This window comes from Limulus polyphemus, unplaced genomic scaffold, assembly GCF_000517525.1.
Source record: "Limulus polyphemus unplaced genomic scaffold, Limulus_polyphemus-2.1.2 Scaffold210, whole genome shotgun sequence".
NCBI classification, from domain to species: domain Eukaryota; kingdom Metazoa; phylum Arthropoda; class Merostomata; order Xiphosura; family Limulidae; genus Limulus; species Limulus polyphemus.
Genome location: NW_013665820.1, coordinates 4,136 through 24,334, shown reverse-complemented (window position 1 = coordinate 24,334; position 20,199 = coordinate 4,136). Strand labels below are relative to the sequence as shown.

General features: G+C 35.1%; 1 protein-coding gene across 1 annotated transcript in view; it reads right to left on the bottom strand.

The window, feature by feature from the left end:
* The window catches only part of LOC106478424 (ER degradation-enhancing alpha-mannosidase-like protein 1), a 33,013-nt gene that overhangs the window by 9,284 nt on the left and 3,530 nt on the right, over positions 1–20,199 (bottom strand). The window contains 5 exon segments of the mRNA XM_013938966.2: positions 150–274; positions 6,755–6,938; positions 8,236–8,407; positions 11,678–11,781; positions 18,331–18,403. Of these exon segments, the coding sequence (XP_013794420.1) occupies positions 150–274; positions 6,755–6,938; positions 8,236–8,407; positions 11,678–11,781; positions 18,331–18,403 (658 nt within the window).

Sequence of the window (20,199 nt, the reverse complement as noted above, 5' to 3'; positions counted from 1 at the left end):
ATATTTTAGGTGAAAAAAAAAGTATAAATTCCAGTATAAATATTTTGAGAAATAGGCATTATTTTCAGCTAAAAGTTACACAAAATTATTAGTTTGGGACTTTTAGCTTCTCATTATGTTTTATCTTCCTTCTTTAATGTTTTCATAACAAAATCTAGTTTTTCCAAAGGTTAAATTCTTACCTTGAGCAAATATTCATAATAAGAATCTATTCCTGCACCAACTCCACTCATCTTTCCTACCCATTCACCAGTATTCACATCAATTACATTTCCTAAAATAACAGAAAAATTAGATTTTGTTCAACAGAGATAAACACAGTACTTTACTGAGATTGGGTTGTGACAAGTAACACAATTGAAATAATAAAATAATGGCCACAGGACAACAAAATCTAAACAAAGAACACGGTATTACTGTAGCTGTAAATTGAAACATGCAAGAAAATTAGATATCACATTAAAATAGTAATGTGTTTTTCTTTACATTCAGAACAATAACTTTTTTTATAATTCCTCCTTGCAAAAAAGAGGGTGTTAAACACTATGCATTTGTTACGTAACAATGATTTCTGTTTGCATTGTATCTTGAATTTGCTATTCCACAAGTTAACAGTTTGATATACAAAATTGTTTAATATTGGACCTTTTGCAAACGTAAAATAAATCCAGTTTATGTGAAAAGATGTTAACATTTTTGTAAATTGAAAATGTATTTCCAATAATACTTACCTCTGCTGACACTTATACTTATTACTTGACCTCCAGGGTTTCTTATACCCCACTCAATTGCCCTTGGCAATACTTGTCTGATGATACTCTCCACCTATGTCAATGCACCCTCTATCCTGATACAATATATAAGCACCTTTTCACATAACGTTATCACTTTTTTTTTCGACTGACTTCATCCCAGTCTCTAACACCAGCTCTTAGTGGGGAGGAAGGGTGGGAGATTGTCAGCAGAGGTAAGTATTATTGGAAACACAATTTCAATTTAGGAAAAATGTTAATTTTGAAAACATACATCCACTGACACTTATAGCTAGGCGGAGAAGGTGGAGGGGCTGGTGAGGGCATTAGATCATGGGTGTGCCAAGAGAACATTGGTACCATAGTGGGGGGAACCACACTACATCCAGAACAGGTATGCTTTTCACCCTTAACTTTGTTCCTGTATCAAGGGTGGAATTGTACAAGTGATCATCACTATAGGCCAGCCCCAACCAGATAGCCGAAGTTCCACTACCGGGATTGGAATTAAGGGATAGCTCAGTGTCAAATTTGAACCAGTATTATGAGTAGGCTCCCGTATAGGTTGGTGCTACTTCCACCAACATTTTGGAAAAAACATCTAGGGACTCAGGTGGGAGGGCCCCCAACTTCTCCAAGAATGGAATAATTCATTTTAACACCCTGGAGGAAAAGGCTCTGTCCACCATCCCAGTGACTGGAAATTGGGTGTGGTGAGGACTCCACTTGTAAAATCTGGGAGGTAATGTGCAATGGGGAGTCCTGAGGACTAGTACTTCAGAAACAGTGCAATAGGTGAACCAAGTTCAATGAATTTTTAAAAGCAAACCGACTCCAATTTATTCAATCTGATGATTGGCAGGGACGGGCAGGATCCCCTTTAGCTTTACTCATGATAGTTCATGAGTGGCAGTCAAGCATAGTAGGATAATACTGTCTGGTGAGCTCCTAGGTGTCTTATGGAACACCTCATTTCTACAGAGCCTGTTGCAACTGGTAGTAAGTATAGGAAAATAGTGGTTGCTAGTGCAGAATTGGATTGATAAAAGCACACCTGTGTGGGCAACATTCACCACAGAGTGGGATCCAATAGAAAAAAAAAAAAAAGAAGGTAAGGAACCCTGGAAAGTACAAGAGGAGTAAAAAAACCCTCGGCCATACCAAAAAATAGTTCGATCAGGCAGCTAAAGACACAGAAATATGACAAATGTGATGAGATGTGACTCGTAGAAGTTTTCTCGCTTGTAAGGATAGTCCAGAATAAGCAATAACGATCAGTTTGCAAACCCACCTCATCAAGGTAATTGGGGATAAATTGCAGGAAACTGAAGGATCCCAATGACTAAAAAGTCGATTTATAGCACCTAAAAAGGAATTAATGTGAGCCACATAATACCTCAGGGCCTCGATGGAACATAGCAAACGATCGAGGTCTGAGTGGTCATAGAGGTGATAAATAGTCGGCAAATGAACTGGTGAGAAAAATTTATCCTCTTCCCTAGCTGCCAGAGTCTTAGAAAGGAAGGGCCTATCTGAGTATAGCAGGACATAAGTAGAGTGATAAAGGGTCCTGTGTACATGCAGTGCAAACAACTCTGACCTACAACATCCACAGGCCAGCAGCAACAAAAAATACACTTTAATGGAAAGGTGATACATAGTACATGAGGCTAAAGGCTCAAACGGATGTCAAGACAAAGCATGTAATATCACCTTAATATCACAGTTAGGTAATTGAAAAGGCCTTTTGAGATGAAGAACACGCAAACGATTTGAGAAGGCCAATGTTTAGAATACTGAAAAGTAATTGATAAAGCTGCCTTACATAAGGTGATAGTAGATATGGTTGGCACATTTGAGTGAAGTGGGTTCAATATCCTCATGAGACACCATTGGTGGTAAGTGTGCCATTTCCTTTGATAAATGGGCATTGTGGGTCTACAAAAAGATTGAGACAAAAATAAGGCAACTTTAGAAGTTAAACCCTTATGCTGTGCAAAAGACTGCATAACTTCCATGCATGAAATTTGAGCTTCCAAATGTCTGGGTGTTGGATGGTGGTTGCCTCAACAGAGATGGCCAAATAGGAAGTGGTAGAGGTGGACACTCTTGAAGATACTGAAGAAGAGGAAGCCATGGTTGGGCCGGCCAATTCAGGGTGACCAACAGTACTTGACAAGGAGTGGATCGAACCATAGCCAGAACTCTTGGTAACAGATGAATCAGTAGGAAAGCATAGAGGTGTAATCTCATCCAGTATTGCCTGAATGCATCTATTGCCAAAGCTCAAGGATGAAGTACTGGGGACCAATATGCCTGTAGTTGATAGTTCCAATGAGTGCTGAATGCATCGATTATTGGAGTCTCAAACTAAGAGCAAATCCACAGGAAAACCTTGCAATGTAGAATCCATTCGGTAGGGAGAAATCGGTTGGGCCAAGACAAATGATCTGCTATTAAATTCATCACTCCTGGAACATGGGAAGCTAGGAGGCTGATATGATGGGAGTGAACCCAGTAGAGAATATGTAAAATTCAAAGACAAAGGTCCCGAAAAAAGCATACTCCCTTGATGAGAAATGTGAGATACCACTGTGGAATTGTCAGAATGAATCATAATGATTTTTCCCTGCAACAGAGCTGGACCTTGACTCATTGCCTGTTAGACAGCAAGAAGTTCTAAGATACTAATGTGGAAGGAAGATTCATTATCTGTCCATAAACCCTGGAATTCCTGATTGTTGATATACACACACCCCATCCCTGAAATAAAGCATCTGTGAAAAATGAATCTCAAGATGAGGGGGTGATACATGAATACCTATTGTAGTGTTGTTCCAATCCAACCACCACTCGTGATCTAAGACATTGCTCCTGAGTAAGGAGACTGGATGATCCAGTGTATCACAGTTCATGATCCATTGGTTATGCAGCAACCACTGAAGTGATTGCATGTGTGCTCGTCCCAAAGAAATTAGAGAATCGAGGGATGCCCACATCCCCAAAAGAGAACCATTTGTGCAGTAGGAGAAGGAAAAGCAAGAGCCTGACTACCTGTTCCATAACATGGACTTAATGTTGAAAAAGACACCCAGATGGACAATGTATTGAATTGGCATGAGAATGGATTTCTTGGCTCTGAATAGAAAGCCAGCCCTGGTGACTTTTGAAAGGAGAATCTGGGTGTGCCATTCCTCCAACTGAGGAGATGGTGTCAGAAGTAACCAGATCTCCATATAATGGTGTGTACACAGGCCCAAAGAATGAAGGTGACAAGAAAAAGCTTGTATGATACTGCAGAAGACATATGGTGCAGATGCTTGGCCAATGGGGAGAGTCCTGAACTGCAGAACCTGACCCTTGTGCACAAAATGTAAATAGCAGTGGGATGACTCTGCTATGGGAATGTGGAAATAGGCATCGGAATATCGAACCTGGTCATCCACATACCTGGTGAAAAATGCCAAGTAGGTTGAGAAAGGACTCCTTCATGAACCTGGGAGGATATAAGAATTAGTTGAGAGGAGAAAGATTGATGGTCAGATGCTAATTTCCCATCTTCTTGAACACAACAAATAATCAGGAATAAAATCCCGGAAGAATGGGATCAACTCTCTCTACTGCCCCCTTGACCAACAATTCTCCAATAGCCCTGGAACAAAGATCTACACTCTGAAGATCTGTTGGGGGTTGAAATACCACAGGATAATTGAGGTGGAAATGTGAACTGAATGACCTACCACAGTGATTCTAAATGTAGGGTGCATGCCCCACAGGGGCAATTTGAAAATGCTACAATAAGAAAAATTTTTCATTTGGGTTTGACGAGTGAAAAACGTTCCGTGACTCAAAACTAAATTTCTAAATTTTACATTAAATCATTATACCTTTTCAACACCAAATTAGTTTTTACATTAAGGGGGCATCAAATTTTTTGAGGTGTCGAAGTGGGGCATGGAGCAAAAAAGGTTAAAAACCACTGACCTACCCTGATGCCAGAACCTGGAGTACCCGTGAATCTGTAGTCCAGAAAATGTCGTAACCATGTTCCCATAGACTCCACCATCATAGGGTAGTCACTGTTGCCACTAGTGATGCTCAAGGGGAGAAGCCTATTGGGTAAGGAATGAATCTATTATGGGTACCAATAGATAGAGGAGCCTAAGTCTGGACACCTGACAAGCAGTAGTGCCATGACTTCCAATAGGAGCCAATGATGACAAGGAAGAATGCAAATGGGTGACATCAATCCATGATTCCAACACCTCTGGAATGCCTGAAAACATCAAGGGACGAAGAGAAGGAGCTTCATGTAACTCACTGAGGGCAGCAACAAGTAGATGAACTCCCTCCAACAAGGCATCTCTACCCAATGAGTCCCAACAACATAAAAGCCAGGAAACCAAAAATAGAACAGAAGGTAAAAATCATCAAAGGACTCAATTCATCATCAAGTTGATGTGGGGATCTTTGAGAGGCTTCTGACAAAATTTGGTTGGAAGATAAATATCTCAGAACTGTTGTGAAGGTCAGACAAATCTTAGAAAATGTTGATCTCTTCAAAGTGATCACAGGCTCTATTGTGGAACCCCACATTCCTAAAAGTGGATCAAGTTTTTGGGAATCTAAATATACACCCTCCTGGTGCTGATAAGCCATTGCATGCTGTTCTGACAAATGTGGGGGACAAGGCATAGCTATCCCTTCACGTAACTGAGTGGTAAACCTTCCTGAAAGAATAGCAATATCAGGAGGAGGAGGAAAAATTAAGCATCTGCCCTCAGACCTTTCTGCCATCAAGGAAGAAGTAGATTCAAAAGCAACCAGGAGAAAGCCTCAGAACCTCAAAAACCCAACTGACTAACTGAAGAAAGGGAGCAGGAGGTGGCTGATCCAAACTGGTCTCATGAAAAGCCAACCTAGTAAATGAAGGCACCGGAAAAAGAGGGTCTAAATTCTCCCCAAAAAATCCTGTATCATCAGCAAAAGCAGCCTCAGAACCTCCCAGACCAAATACGTGTCTCCATCTTCCAACGAATCAGATCATGGACAGCCTCAACTGAAAGTGACCCCCCCCCAAACTGTTGAGAGTAAAAGGTTTGATTGGGGAGTGCTGGAAGCAGCAACTCAGGAATTCATGTCTGAAAATGGTGTGTAAAAACCAAAGGAGTTTTGTTAAAATATCATTGAACAGAAATCAACTTAGGTGACATGAAAATTGCACCCAAGGACATTCACAGCACTTCTTTAGAGAAACTCGTGTCTGAACACTTTGTCGAGAAAAAGCGATAACATTATCTGAATGAGGTGCTTATATACAGTATCAGGATAGAGGGCACATTGACGTAGGTGGAGAATATCACGAGAGAAATATCACCAAGGGCAATTGAGTGAGGCATAAAAGACTGAGGCAAGCGAGAAAAAATCAGACCAATGCTTAGATGGACAAAGGAAGAAACCCTAGAGCTCGAGTAGTAGCTATAAGTGTCAGCAAAAGTAAGTATGTTTTGAAATAAAGATGTTTTAAAATTTGTGCATTCATTTTGAATACTAATTTAAGTATCTCAGAATACAATCTACATAAGAGCAGTGGAAAGTTAGGAAAAAAATAATAGTAAACCTTTAATAATCTTTGTGTCCTATCAAAAAGAAACTGTCTTAACATATCTGGTTTTATAGAATAATGAGGCTAATGTACTCCTATAACAAGACAAAAAATAAATTAAAAACTATTTATATATATTCTTAAAGCAATCAAATACACAAAAAAGTTAAAAAAACATTACAATGTATTGAAAAAATATTATTAACACCTTTATTGTTTAGTGCTACAGGAAATTTTTATTATGTTTTGAAACCTATATAAAGCAATTTAGCATTAAGAATTCTTGAATATAATGTATAATTTTGTGCAATTAACAAAGATAAAATATTTGTACAGATAAGTAAAGATACCTATCAATTCAATGTATGTAGTTAAAAAATGAAAACTGTACTCTAACCAACTAGTCCTGTGCTCTTTGAACGAAGCTCCCAGATGGCATTACTAGCCCTCCGGGCAACACCTTCATAAACCGGATCACGCAGAAGACGACTCAGCATTCCAAATTCAAGAAGCAAAGATCCTGCACCAGCTGTGCAAGTGTGGGTGGATGTTTCCTTTGGCACCCCATGACGAAGATTTACCTAATGCAGGATATTCACATACTAGTTTTTGTCACAATATTACACCCTTGAAAAAGGGAATTAGCAATTAATGTAATAATGCAAATTCATTCTAAATTTTAATGTGTGTGATTAAAAATAGTACATGATATAAAGTTAAAAAAAAAATAATTACACAGCTTTTTCCAAATCATCACACAATCTAGTTTCTGTTACACAATGTTCTGTCATCATCAGTTTAAAAAAAACTGCTTGTGTATCTATTTCTCTCTCAATACTATTATTGGTTACTATATAAAAATAAACACTAATGAACTTTGTATTGGTAAAATCAACAAAGGATTTTTGTGCCAAAAACATATGGCAGGTGTCTGTGAACTGGATTTTAACCAGTTGTGACTATATATTGGAGTAACTTCACACTTTTATACCAGAAACTATCTTTCACTTTACTAATTACTTTAAATATTTTTATATTACTTTTAAAACTCTGCAAGCTAATATATTCTGATAAGCAATGTATATTTTCTAGTATCTTGAAAGGTTTTCTGGATGTCCAAACATTTTTCATTGGTTCCCGATACAAATCTGAACTATTAAATGTTAATTTTGAAATCTAGAAGTCCTGAATGAGAAAATATTACTTGTTCCATCACTGTCTATACAAATATAAGCTACTTTTACTCATTGCAAAAGCTCACTACTTACAGATCAATAATGTTTGCCTTCTTGATTAAATATAATTTGATTGTTGTGATAAGAGCTGTAATGTATAATGGAAGCTACAGTCATTCAGTTTTCAAAGAGCATTCAATAATTCTTTTAAGGAAAAATCTTTACTTAATATTTAAATTTAAGTTTGGGATTTTAAATTTGTGTGTGTGTGTGTGTGTGTGTGTGTGTGTGTACTGTAGTCTTTATTATGACCCAGTATATTTGATAACCTTCAATTGTAAACAAAATATCTCATTAACTAGCAACTGCCTATACAAAGACAGTTAGTGGCTCTAATTGTAAGGCTTGTCTGAAGGTATGAACTGGCTTAGTGAAGTCTGTAGTGTTAAAGTCATTAGCTACCTTCTAAATATTTTAACCTAGAAACACTTCATTTAAAACTTAGACTAGAGCTTTCATTAGCTTAATGAGATCTGTGACTACACTGAGGGAAAAGAGGACATGTTAATTTAATAAAATATTGAAATAATATTTCTAATAAATCTCATCAACAAAAAGAAATCACATAAGAATATTCTAATCACCAAAAACCCTGAGAGATAAAAACACCATTAAGCTGTGTTTGAACAATACAGTTACTCACCCGTGGATAAGGAATTCCTGTAGTTGAATTTTCAAAAGCCATGAGAAGACGACTGGCCAAGTCATGAGCAAGCGATAGTAATTCTCCTTTGTACCAAGAAGGCTTGAGATCTCCAAAAGGTTTCCGATGATCAATTATAATAAAATGAGCAGATAATAAGGCACCTAATATCCTGGAATATAACACATTTTTCTCTTAGTACATTATCCTGCACAAATAGAATGAATGGACATAATTTTAGCTCAAAAGCACCAAATTTTGAAAATGTAGTGTTTCCAGACTGTTTCAGAATATGAGAAAAAAAAAATCAAAGATAATGACCTCACAGAGAAACATTCAGGTTTCTAGTTCCAATGGTTCTCAAGATATACGGGATCACAGTTTAACTTTTTAACCCTCTTGCCCCACGTATCCTTTACTGAGCATGACACAAGGTATTAGTGTCTTCCATTCAAAATTTTATTAAACTACTTTTTGTTTATGTTATACCAAATAGTATAACGTAAAATCTTAGCAAATAATCTGTATTTTAATAGTATATAAGTTTTAAGTTCTTAATTTTATAATGCAATATTTAAAAAAATCCTGAATTTCCACTATGACTCATTTTCTCTAGGTATCTTCTCATCTTTATTTTACCACCCCCTCCCAGAAACTACGAAATTAAACGTAAGTTATAAAATCATTGCTCAGACAAACCATAATTTTTATAGCCTTCAATTTTGTTTTGTCACAGAACTATCAAATAGAAAATCAGACTCCTCCTGCCACACCCACCTGTCACATCCTCTTTCAGGATTTGTTAATATTTCTCTTTTACATTTAATTATATATTACCTATAACCAATAGAAAGTAAAGGTTTTCATATGTCAAATAATGCATTTTATAACTTTGTGTTCTGAACAGAATATCATTAATTTCACTCAGAGTACAAGATTCATTTCTGTGGGAATGTTAATAACTAGCTTGGATGAATTTGTAATTGCTCTTATCACATAGTTAGAAAGCCAGAAAATGTTTGAGAGTTTGGGGAAATTGTTTACTTTTTGCACATTATTATTCTGTGTTCTTTGGTTCATTATTTAATTAAATAAAAAGTATTTAGTACATTACTACTATCAGTATAAAAAAGTAGGGTTAATTTTCATCAACAATTGACAGGAAGAAAAAAGAAGACTGGTTAAGTACTTTATTTTTTATTTTTCGTGGTTATTCTTTATTTATTATAATAAAAGTAATTAAAATATAAAAAATTGGGATCTTTTAGGTTAGTTAAGATTAAATTAGTTAAAATAAATAGTAGCTTGTGAGTAATGTAATTCGATAATGTAACATGAGCTGTTCCCCAATTGATTTACAACTTATAATGGCACGAATAGTAGTTAGATACAGTTCAAAGGGCAATAAAACAATAAAATTTAATTATAAGTAGATGTATACTGTTACGAGTTTAAAGCTACTTAGGATAAACGATTGTAATTTCACGCTACATTTGAAGTCATTCTAGAAAGAAAAGGAGAGTAATTTAGATTTATTTCAATTTTTTTGGGTGGTTATGAGGTCGGTCAAATTGACCAAACTTGTATAGAGTTAGGGCAGAGAAAATAACAGATAAAATATAAAGTTTTACTAAAAGCAAACACTTGAAATGTATTTAGGAGATTGTAGAGATTACACAAATGAAATTTGAGATTTTGAGAAGAAGAAAAGTATTTTTAATCTTAACATTAAAATCACTTTGCACACGGACTATTCAAAACAAATACTCAATATATTCAAGGACAAATCTTTTTTTTTAGTTTATTAAAAATACTTCACTAAAAACATGATTTTTTGTATGTGAATGTTTACTGAAAAACTGCTAAATTTCCACTATATCAAAAGTTAGTAGTATCAAATCAATAAAGACTCTCTACAAGTACAAAAAGGTCATGTGGTCAGTCAAATTGCCTGAGCCTGTGTGCATAGAGTTAACTGGATATGAGATTGAGTTAATACCTGCTAACTTCTAAAGGACTTATACATTTACTTGTGATTTAGGTGACTGAAACATCTGACAAAACAGTGATCATTGAGGCTAGAAGCAAGAACTTGTTAATTTACAAATCTTTCTATGGGGGTCACTATCCATGAGTTGTTCTTCAGTTTTGTAAAAGTCAAGCCACTATTCTTGGCACACTAACTTTAATTATCCATATACACAATTTGTAAAATAATCAAAGGAAAATTGTAATATTTATATATATAACAACGCAAAAATACAACACTTATGCAAATTAGGCATCAAGTGATTTGAAATACAGATCACTTGATCATTAAGTATATGCTATATGTCATTTTCTCACACAATCTTGTTTTATTTTGACTGAAATAATTACAGAGCTTATGGTGCTCCAAATTATTCATGACCCACAGCTGGACCTAAATGAAGACATTTAACCAGATTAATAGAACCTTCTTAACCAGAAAAGGTTGTCTTGAAATGGTTGCAAGATTTACAAATATCAATATCAACAGCAGATCCTGGAATCACTTTCAAACCAATTGTAACACTTATTTGATACCTTGTCAGACACAAGCAGATAGATGGCCATTATCTGTTGAGTTACACTGCAACTGTAGAGTACCTGCTCCATGACTGAAGAAGATATATGTCATCACAACAGATGGATAAGTACAGACTTCAGATGGCCACTGAAGTGCAATCTGCTACCAATAAAGAAGAAAACAGCTTGCCTGCAATGGTGCGAAGAACTTATCCGGTGGACCAATGTTTCTCTTAAAAATGATTCATACTTCATCTTACAGCCAGATAACAGACTTGTACTAATTTGAAGAAAATCTGGAAACCTGATCCACCACCATTATAAATGGGTTGACAAATTCCTTAAAGAAAAATGAGATTAACTGGCTGTAGGATCTTCCATGCTCCCCAGATTTCAATCCTAAAAACATGGTATAGGATGCTTTTGAGAGACACACTGCATCCCATCAAGTGGCTCCAGATATTAAAAATGCCTTTGGAAACAGATCTTTCAAGTGAGTGGTTCAGCTCAAAACTGAATGAATACTATCAAACTGAACTTATTTTATATTTCTTGCCGATTTATAAAAATACAAGTCATTCTTATCTATGGTTTTAATATGTATTGAAATATACCAAACTTTTTCTTTCTTACTACAAAACCTTTCATATGTACTTATCATTTTAACACCAATTAGAATATCAAAAACAATTTTGTTATAAGATACTTTAATACATTAACTAGTATATATTACAGTTAGCATTATGTATAGGTATATTTTCATAAAGGAACTGCGATTTTTAATTCTTAAATCAATTTAATGATATTAATGTAATTATTCCATACTTCTCAAAAAACTATCTTATATACATGTACATCATACAACATTAGGAACATATATAAGCTATCCCTTTACCTGATATTTGCTTCAAACACCTGAACTGTATTGTCTTTATCAAAGGACACATTTTCAACAACCAGCCTGACAGCATTTTTAAACTCACTGGAATTTCCCATTACCTAAACGTATAAATAAGAAAATACACTGTTGTTCTTGGAATCTGATCCATGCAAAGTAAAATATTGAAATAATTTATCACTCGCATCAAACTATTTTTCAAATAACACGTCAGATCTTTCCTAACGATGAATAAATACAATCTTCAAAATTATTTTACTGGATGCCTTTAACTAGACAATTTGACAGAATGAACAAGCTTTTCTAAATAGATAAATTGAAGGAAAGTCACATTTTAGTAATATATTTCTAATAGGAAACTAAAAGACAAATGTATTTTTAATAACCTGGACAAATAGAAATAGCCTATCATACATGCACATGAATAAATTATTTAAACCTTGAATAAATACTTCATTACATTGTCAGGTTTTTCACTTTATAGTTTTCCTTACATTTAGAACAGAACTATAAAAAATAATGAAAACTTAAATTAAATACTAATATTTAATAATTTATAAGACACTCATATAAAATATATAGTGAAATGTAAAATTACATTTAATACACTAAAAACTATTTCAAGTATCCATTTAGTGAACATAATAATTTACCTATACTTAAAATGTATTTCCGATTGGTACTTACCTCCTCTCACAGATAGTTATTCTTGTTAAGTGCTTCCCTCTATATGCAAAGAGTTTTTTGCATGCCACAAGCCTTGAGCTCCCACATACCCTAAGATCAACGTGGTTCAACTGCATCTCACATGAAAATCATCATGCAACAACCCTCCACCATTAGGAGGGCAAAACACCCTTTTGACGTGTGTGATTCCCCCTATTCGATTCTTCCAAACTATCACTTTGAGTTTTGGCAGAAAATGGAAGCACCAGTTTTTAGTGGGGAGGAATGGTGGGAAGTTTGAGAGAAGGTATTGAAAATACATTTTCAGTATAGGAAAATTATAACTTCTGATACAGTACCTTACCTCTTCTCACAGATATAGCTAGAATCCCACATTGAATAGGTGGAGGGACCGGAGCAAGGGAAAGAAAGAAGCATCCTTCGAAAGTGTTCAATGAGCACCTGAAAAGTGAAGATCCTGGTACCACATCTGTACCAGGTATACTCTACGCACAGTGTGGAAAAAGGTGTTGCATACATGGGCAGAAAATTACCAGAGCACATCCAAATCGATCCAGATAAAGGAGAACTTATGTGGAATAGTACAGATTGTGGGAGACATCGATGGCAAATATATCAGACCAATGACACCCACAGACTGATAGGAGAAGGAAGTAGGGTAGGTCTGAAGGGACAAGTGAATCAAAGAATAGGAGGACAAAGGTTCAAATGGAGGTAAAGTAAGGGAGTGAAAAACCACATTAACATCCTAATCCAGAAGAAATGCTCAATGAGTAATCTATTAATCTAGAAGGAATGTAACAACATGGAGAGAATAGGGTAGATAAACACAAGATGGTACAGGGAAAAATGGAGAGTGTGAGATAAGGCTGCTTAATATCCAGTGATGGACAAGACCAAAGGCCCAGGATCAAACAGCCAAATGAAGAAATTGGTAACAAGAAAAATGGTGGGTGAAGAAGAAGAAAAACCCTGACATAACAACTGACAGTGGAATACGTTCCAAAGACACTAATAAACCATCATTGAGGAAGGGTGAATGGAACAAGCCAAAAAAGGAAATGATCTGCAAAGACAATCCAGATCACCTCCTCAAGGACCTGATAAATGTCAGGCATGAAGACAAAGAGTTGACAAAGAAGGGATGAAGTGAAAACTGAGGGGCAGTACAGAATTGAAGTAGTCAAGGAAACCAGAGTTGTGCTGGCAAGTAAGAAGCAGTCAGAAGAACCTCCTGCTGATCAACCCACGCCCCAACCATATAGGGAAGCATCAGTGAAGAGATGCAAGTCCAGGCAATGAGGAGGCAGCAGTATGCCCAATGATATATGGGACTTGTTCAGCCACCAATACAGATTGTCGACAATAGAAGGAGGAAGGGAAATGGGAAAATCCAAGGGATTCTGAAAAATATTCCATTGGTCATGCAGAGTCCACTGAAGAGACAACACATGTGCCCAATCCAAGGGGATAAGTGCTTTCATAGAAGCCCACATCCCCAAAAGGGACAGAATTTCACAAGCAGTAATAGAGGGAGCAGCAAGAGCATGTAGAACTGAAAGCTCCATCAAATAGAGTCAATGAGGATAGGAATAGGCCCAACTGAGGTGGGAGTTGAAAAAGACACCAAGAAGACAAGAGAATGGGTAGGAGACAGGAAAAACTTCTCCAATTTGATAATCCAAACCACTCAAGAAGCTTCTGACAGACGGAGACAGGCATGATGTGAAAACTCAATTTCAGAATGAACTAACAGAAGCCATTCATTCATGTAATGGTGTAAGCACAACCCCTGAGCACGCATAAGACAGAGAAAAGTCTGGAATACAGAGCAGAAGCAAGCCCAAAGATTAAGGCACAAAACAGGTGCACAACCCCATGAAGGACAAACCGAAGACAGCATCTGCACTAATGAGAAATAGGAATGTGCAGATAGGCATACGATATGTCAACCTTGGTCATCCACAACCCTGGAGAGAACAACCCACCTTAGTGTGAGAAAGGACTCCACTGTAAAATGGGGAAGCTCCAGATATTGATTGAGGTGGGACAGATCAATCACAGAATGCCAGTCCCTGGTTTTCTTGAGTACCACAAACAGTTTGGAATAAAAGCCTGGAAAAGGATGACTAACAGGCTCCATAGCTCTCCGTGATAGAAGGGACAGTACCACCTCTAACAGACATTGAGTGGTAATAGGATCCTGAGGTAATGGAAATGATATGGCTATGGGAGACAATGGGGGTGAGGAAAAGACCTGAAAAACCCCATGAGCAGTAGTGAATTCCGATCATATGTGAACAAAATCGGTCAAATGAGTCCCACTGGCCCGGAACCCACAGGATAGTCACTGGTACTGCTGGAAATGGTGAGACCTGTGTTGATAAGAACGACGAATGGTGGAACCCCCAGTGAGAGGAACAGGTAAAGGAAGGGAAGGTGTTGGATGTGGAACAGGAACAGGGAATAGCAAGGGCTCAGGTTGAAACAAATGAGGAAACAAGGACAAAAGGGTCGAATGTTGCCTTACTGATTCCACATGTGATACCAAAGTGTCAGTAATATTCCCAAAAATGAACAGTTGGAAAAAAGGAGCCATCCACAAGTCCCTAAGGTAAAAGGATAGTAAACGAACCTGGGACAAGACAATGTCTCTCCCCAGAAGGTCCCAGTAGAAAGAAATTGCATTTAAAGAGAAAGCCAAGGAGGACAATAGTGTTAACTTAGAAGTAATGAGGAAGAAGGTATCCCCATGAAAATCCTTCAGGAGATAGGTGGAGTGCTTCAGAAAGGAGGTGTATTGTGGACAAGTACCATAGGAGAGTCGCAAGGGTAAGACGAAGGTGGTCAATTAGCCCTGGGATAAATGGACAAGACAGTCAAGGACAGCCCCCCTTACTGGCAATAGTGAGTCTAACTGCTGAGAATTAAGAAATAGGTAATTTGCCTGATGGTAAGCCAAGGCAAAATGATCTGTGGCCAGTGGATGGCAAAGTATGTTTGCCCCAGAAAAGAATTTGCTCAGCATGAGCCCCTACATCAGGAGAAGGATAGAAAAACAAAATACTGGAAGGAAGGGTTATCATGTAATAAGGAAGGAACTGGATTGTAAGAAATTGGGGAAATGGAGAAAATGGAACAAACCTGAGAAACCATATCATAAAATTGCTGAATTAGGCCTAGCAGATTCCACAGAAGAGGTGCACGAGGAAAAAGGCCTTTAAAATTCTTGTCACGATCAGGTTCGACTTGTTCAGGAGAAAATCTGGCACTCTTGGGAGAAGAAGGTCGACTCAAATAATGTTCAATCTCCTGATAAATAAAAACTGAAAATTCTTTAGTCGACTTCTCTCTTCCTGAAGCCATATAAGAGGGATTGTTTGGTAGAATGGAATAGAGGGAGTCACATGCGAGAAGCAGTTGAACCACGTTAACGGTGGGGTACATGGTAGCTTAAGGCTTGTGGCACGTGAAACCATTTTTGTATATAGAGGGCAAAACTGAAGAAGAATAACTATCTGTGAAAAGATGTAAGGTTATAGGAAATTATTATGTTGTAACTTGTTATAAGTTTTGTTCTTATTAAAAGGACTCAAAACAATATGCTTAAAACTAGTAGTGACACCTGTTATAAGTTTTACAAAAAAAATTACATGTTTGGTTTTTGTATGTACTGATATTTAGCTACGAAAAAATACATACATTGAATCTTCTAATAAATAAAAAAATTTACAAATATATATTTGCAGCATAGAGATGAAAACCTACTAGTAGCATATGTAAAGATGTTGGTCTGAACTTATACTTTTTACATAGTATCTTATTCCTTAGCTGAAAACCCATAAGTAACACCAGCAAAAAACAAACTGGTACTTTTATGGTGTTAAAGATTAATGAACTTACAAATGATCAACAAAAACAATCTATCATAAAATGTACAAATACCTATTGTATAGGTAAGTAGAGTGTAAATCAAAATATATATACACAATGGGTATGTTTAAAAACATATAAACAAGTGTTAGGTTATACTTTCTGAAACTGTAACTTCTAGATTTCAAGAACTATATACTATTACGTCAGTAAGGTGCTTTCAATGTGAATGCTTTTAATACAATGGTAACATTTATGTTGTTTTTTATTTAATTGTTTCCTTCCTAGATTCTCACTGCACATTTCTGAAAGACTATATTATACAGATTAAAACTAGCAAATATGCAATTCATGATACATTAAAAGGAAATGCTTAGACCAGAACAGTTCCTGACAAATCTTTTAGTAATCTTTTATGTATGGTTAGTTAATGTACTGTTAGGTTAATTTTTGTAAAATTACTTAATAAATGTATAACATAAAAGTTGAATGATATGTACAGATACCGAAGAAGTATATTTACATCTATTGGAAACTTCATAATTGATTTAGAACTAAGAATTTTTTATTTATTTTCTGAATGAACAGGTTAATTTCAAAAGGTATTATGACAATACAAGGTAACAAAAATATAGTGTGTGGATCAATAACACTATAAATCATATAAGAAAACATTAATAAGACACCATAATATTTTTATGTATTATTGCTCTTTAAATACATACATCATATGTATACAAAGAACACTTACTAACACAAATGTATGTATACATTATTTTTCGTTATACAGGCTACTTTTCTTTGATAATTAATATCCTGAAAAAGGTTTATTGTCACTGACATTTTTTACCTGTTCTTTTTTTTAATATATTAATATATCCATATTTATTATAACACCTTAAAATGTACTGAACATATTAATGTTATTATTTTTTAAGAAACATTATCGTAAGTGAAAAAGCCAATAAGTAAAAAGAAATGCCAACACTAGGGCTTGAACCTAGAACATTTGGCTAACAGGGCCAATACTCTATCCACTTTGGCTATCCAAGATAACAAGCTGTCCCTGTCTCAGTCCACTCATAAGGCTTTTTAACTACGAGTATGAAACTTCATGCTAATTTATGTTCTTGTGGTCAAGGAATTAGTGGGTTGATTTACCACCACCTAACTAAATAATAGGGGTATAACTAGTATCACATTTATATATTCCTTTATTACTACTATATGAAGTTCATATTATGAATCATTAAAAGTACACTTCTAAGAAACATTACTGTAAGCGAAAAAGCTGATAAGTAAAAGAAATTCTGGAACTATAGCTTGAACGTAGGACCTTTGGCTAACAGGGACAATGCTCTATCCAACTTGGCTATCCAAGAGTACAAGCTGTCCTTGTCCCTCCTACGCTCATAAGGCTTTTTTAACTATGAGTATGAAGCTTTATAATACCTTGTGTTGTGGTCAGGCAATTAGTGGGTTGACATACCACTATATTGATGTTATTGTATATCAGTCTTACTTGGATTTATGCAAATTTCATTTCATTTCGAATCTAACTTCATTTTTGATAATAACTATGAAAATTTAATTTGAGTCTTAAGTTGAATCTCAAGTGATTGCATACATATGTGTTCTTACTGGCTAATAACTGCATCTTTAAACTTTTCTCACTCTCACATTTGTATGTCAAATTAAAAAGTCAAGCATTTTCAAGAATACAGAAACAAAGAACTTCCAATCTTTCTTCATTTAAAATTATTTGTGTTTAAAAAGTAATACTAACCACAGCACCTTTGGCCAAATGATACACAGCAATGACAAAGTACTTGTAACAAAACTGAATGTAAAGTAAAAAAAAAAGAGTAAAAACCTGACCATTATTAATTGACAAACATTAATAAAGTTTTTCTTTATTGTTCCATGAAATTCTCTCGGTGATTTCACCAAGTCTCCTCCACTGACTAAGAATTTATTGGGCAGTTTACAAAACCAGTGAAACTCTTGTCATCAAATGCATTAATCATACTGAGCTGAAGATGCATGAAAAACATCATGCTTTATATTCTCTATGTGAATATACAACTTACAGCCAAGGTGCTCAAAGCATCAATTAAAGTCAAACTGTAGTCACCCAGGACATCATTGATGTTAATATTGGACCTGTGAAAACAAGAATAGAAATTTAGAAATGTCTTGTTGCATCTATGTCTTAGAAAGAGAAAACCCAAGGTGAAGTAAACATTCTCACTAGAATTATATTCTTATTTTGTTCTTAATAATAAGTTTCCAAATCCAAGTGCCAAGAAAGAAAGAAAATACAAAAATTCATCTATTACTACTATGTTTACTAAGTAAAATTGACAAATTTCAAAAACAGTCATCTGAAATGCACAAACAGTTATGGTGTCAGCTTGAAGTGATGATTATCATTCATTATTGTTATCACAAAAATGCAACTATGCAAATAGATAATTGATCTTGAAATGTCTCTTACTCACTTACTTTGAGCCTTACACAAACACACACACACTCTTACAACCTAATATAGAAGGAACATAGTTAAAACAAATGTATTTTCTTTACAGCTTCACAGTCTGTTGAATACCATAAATTGTTTTGATACATTACCAACTAAAACAAGTCCAGACAAATTAAATCACACAGTTCAGTTGCTGTTACTAATAATGATTCTGGACTGATTACAAGAATGAGAAGGAAGGAAGCGTATAACTCAGCAATTAATGTCACCATATAACACTACAAATGTACTCTTTTTCTACAAAAGTTCATTGGGAAAATTATAAACAGCATTAATAACAAAATATGATTAATGAGGAAATCAATAACATATCAGTCCTATGGCACTTCATCAACTTCCATGTACTTGTATCAGTACCTTGGAAGTTTTTATTAAGTGTTAGAAATTTTGTATTCGAGAAAATGATAATTAGGACCCTGAATTTCTTTTAAAGGATGACAATGATTTGACAACTAAATTCATAAGATTTTTAGCAAAAGCTTTTAGCTTAGCAATGTAATTTTCACCATTTTTTCTAAAAGCTAGGTAATGATTATTTTAGATCTTTGACTTTTTGAGTAAACAGGTAACACCACTGTGATCCACTTACCAAAAACACTAAAGAATATTTTTAACTCTTCAAACTAAGCAACTAAGAACACTAATGGTATCACACTGCTTCACAGAAACATTTCTAAGAGTATGAAAAATTATAATCAGCTTTTGATCAACGTTTTGGATATTTTCACCTGTTATTTCATTTTTATTTTTTGCCATAAATGAAACAAATGTAATTTGACCAAATAAAATGATATTTGTTTAATACTTTTTACTTCAAGAATTTAGGCCCCCAGAATGTACAAGAACTCTCTTATATTAGTATAAGCATTTTTTTTATTGTGTATACATTAAAAGGAAATTCAAGAAGTTGTTACAACAATTTTTTCATTCACAAAAAGTAAACATATAAATCTGAAAAACCCAAACAATTTTTTGCAATTTCCATATTACAACTTATTTCGTCAGCATTTTAAGATTTCTAATTAATTTTAGTTCGTCTTGAGAAAATACCATGTTGGCAAACCCTTTATGGTAGAGACATCAGCGGGTTCATGTAAAAGGAACAGATCATTAACTCAGCAACTAAGAAAAACATCTCAAAAAGCCAGAAATCACAATCATCATGTGTGTGTGAGCATGAAATGCTTGTCAACTGAGAGGCCTGAGGGTGCTTATGTTTTACTATAAAGACACACAAACATTATAATCCAAGACACTATTACTATACTAAAACATGTTCAATAAACTCTAATAAATCAGTAAATTTCTATGTCAGTGGCTTAAGATACTTAAAATGCCACATGATCATTTTTAACTGGAAAAATCATGCATTTAAAAACAGTTATATATATATATATATATATATATATATATATAT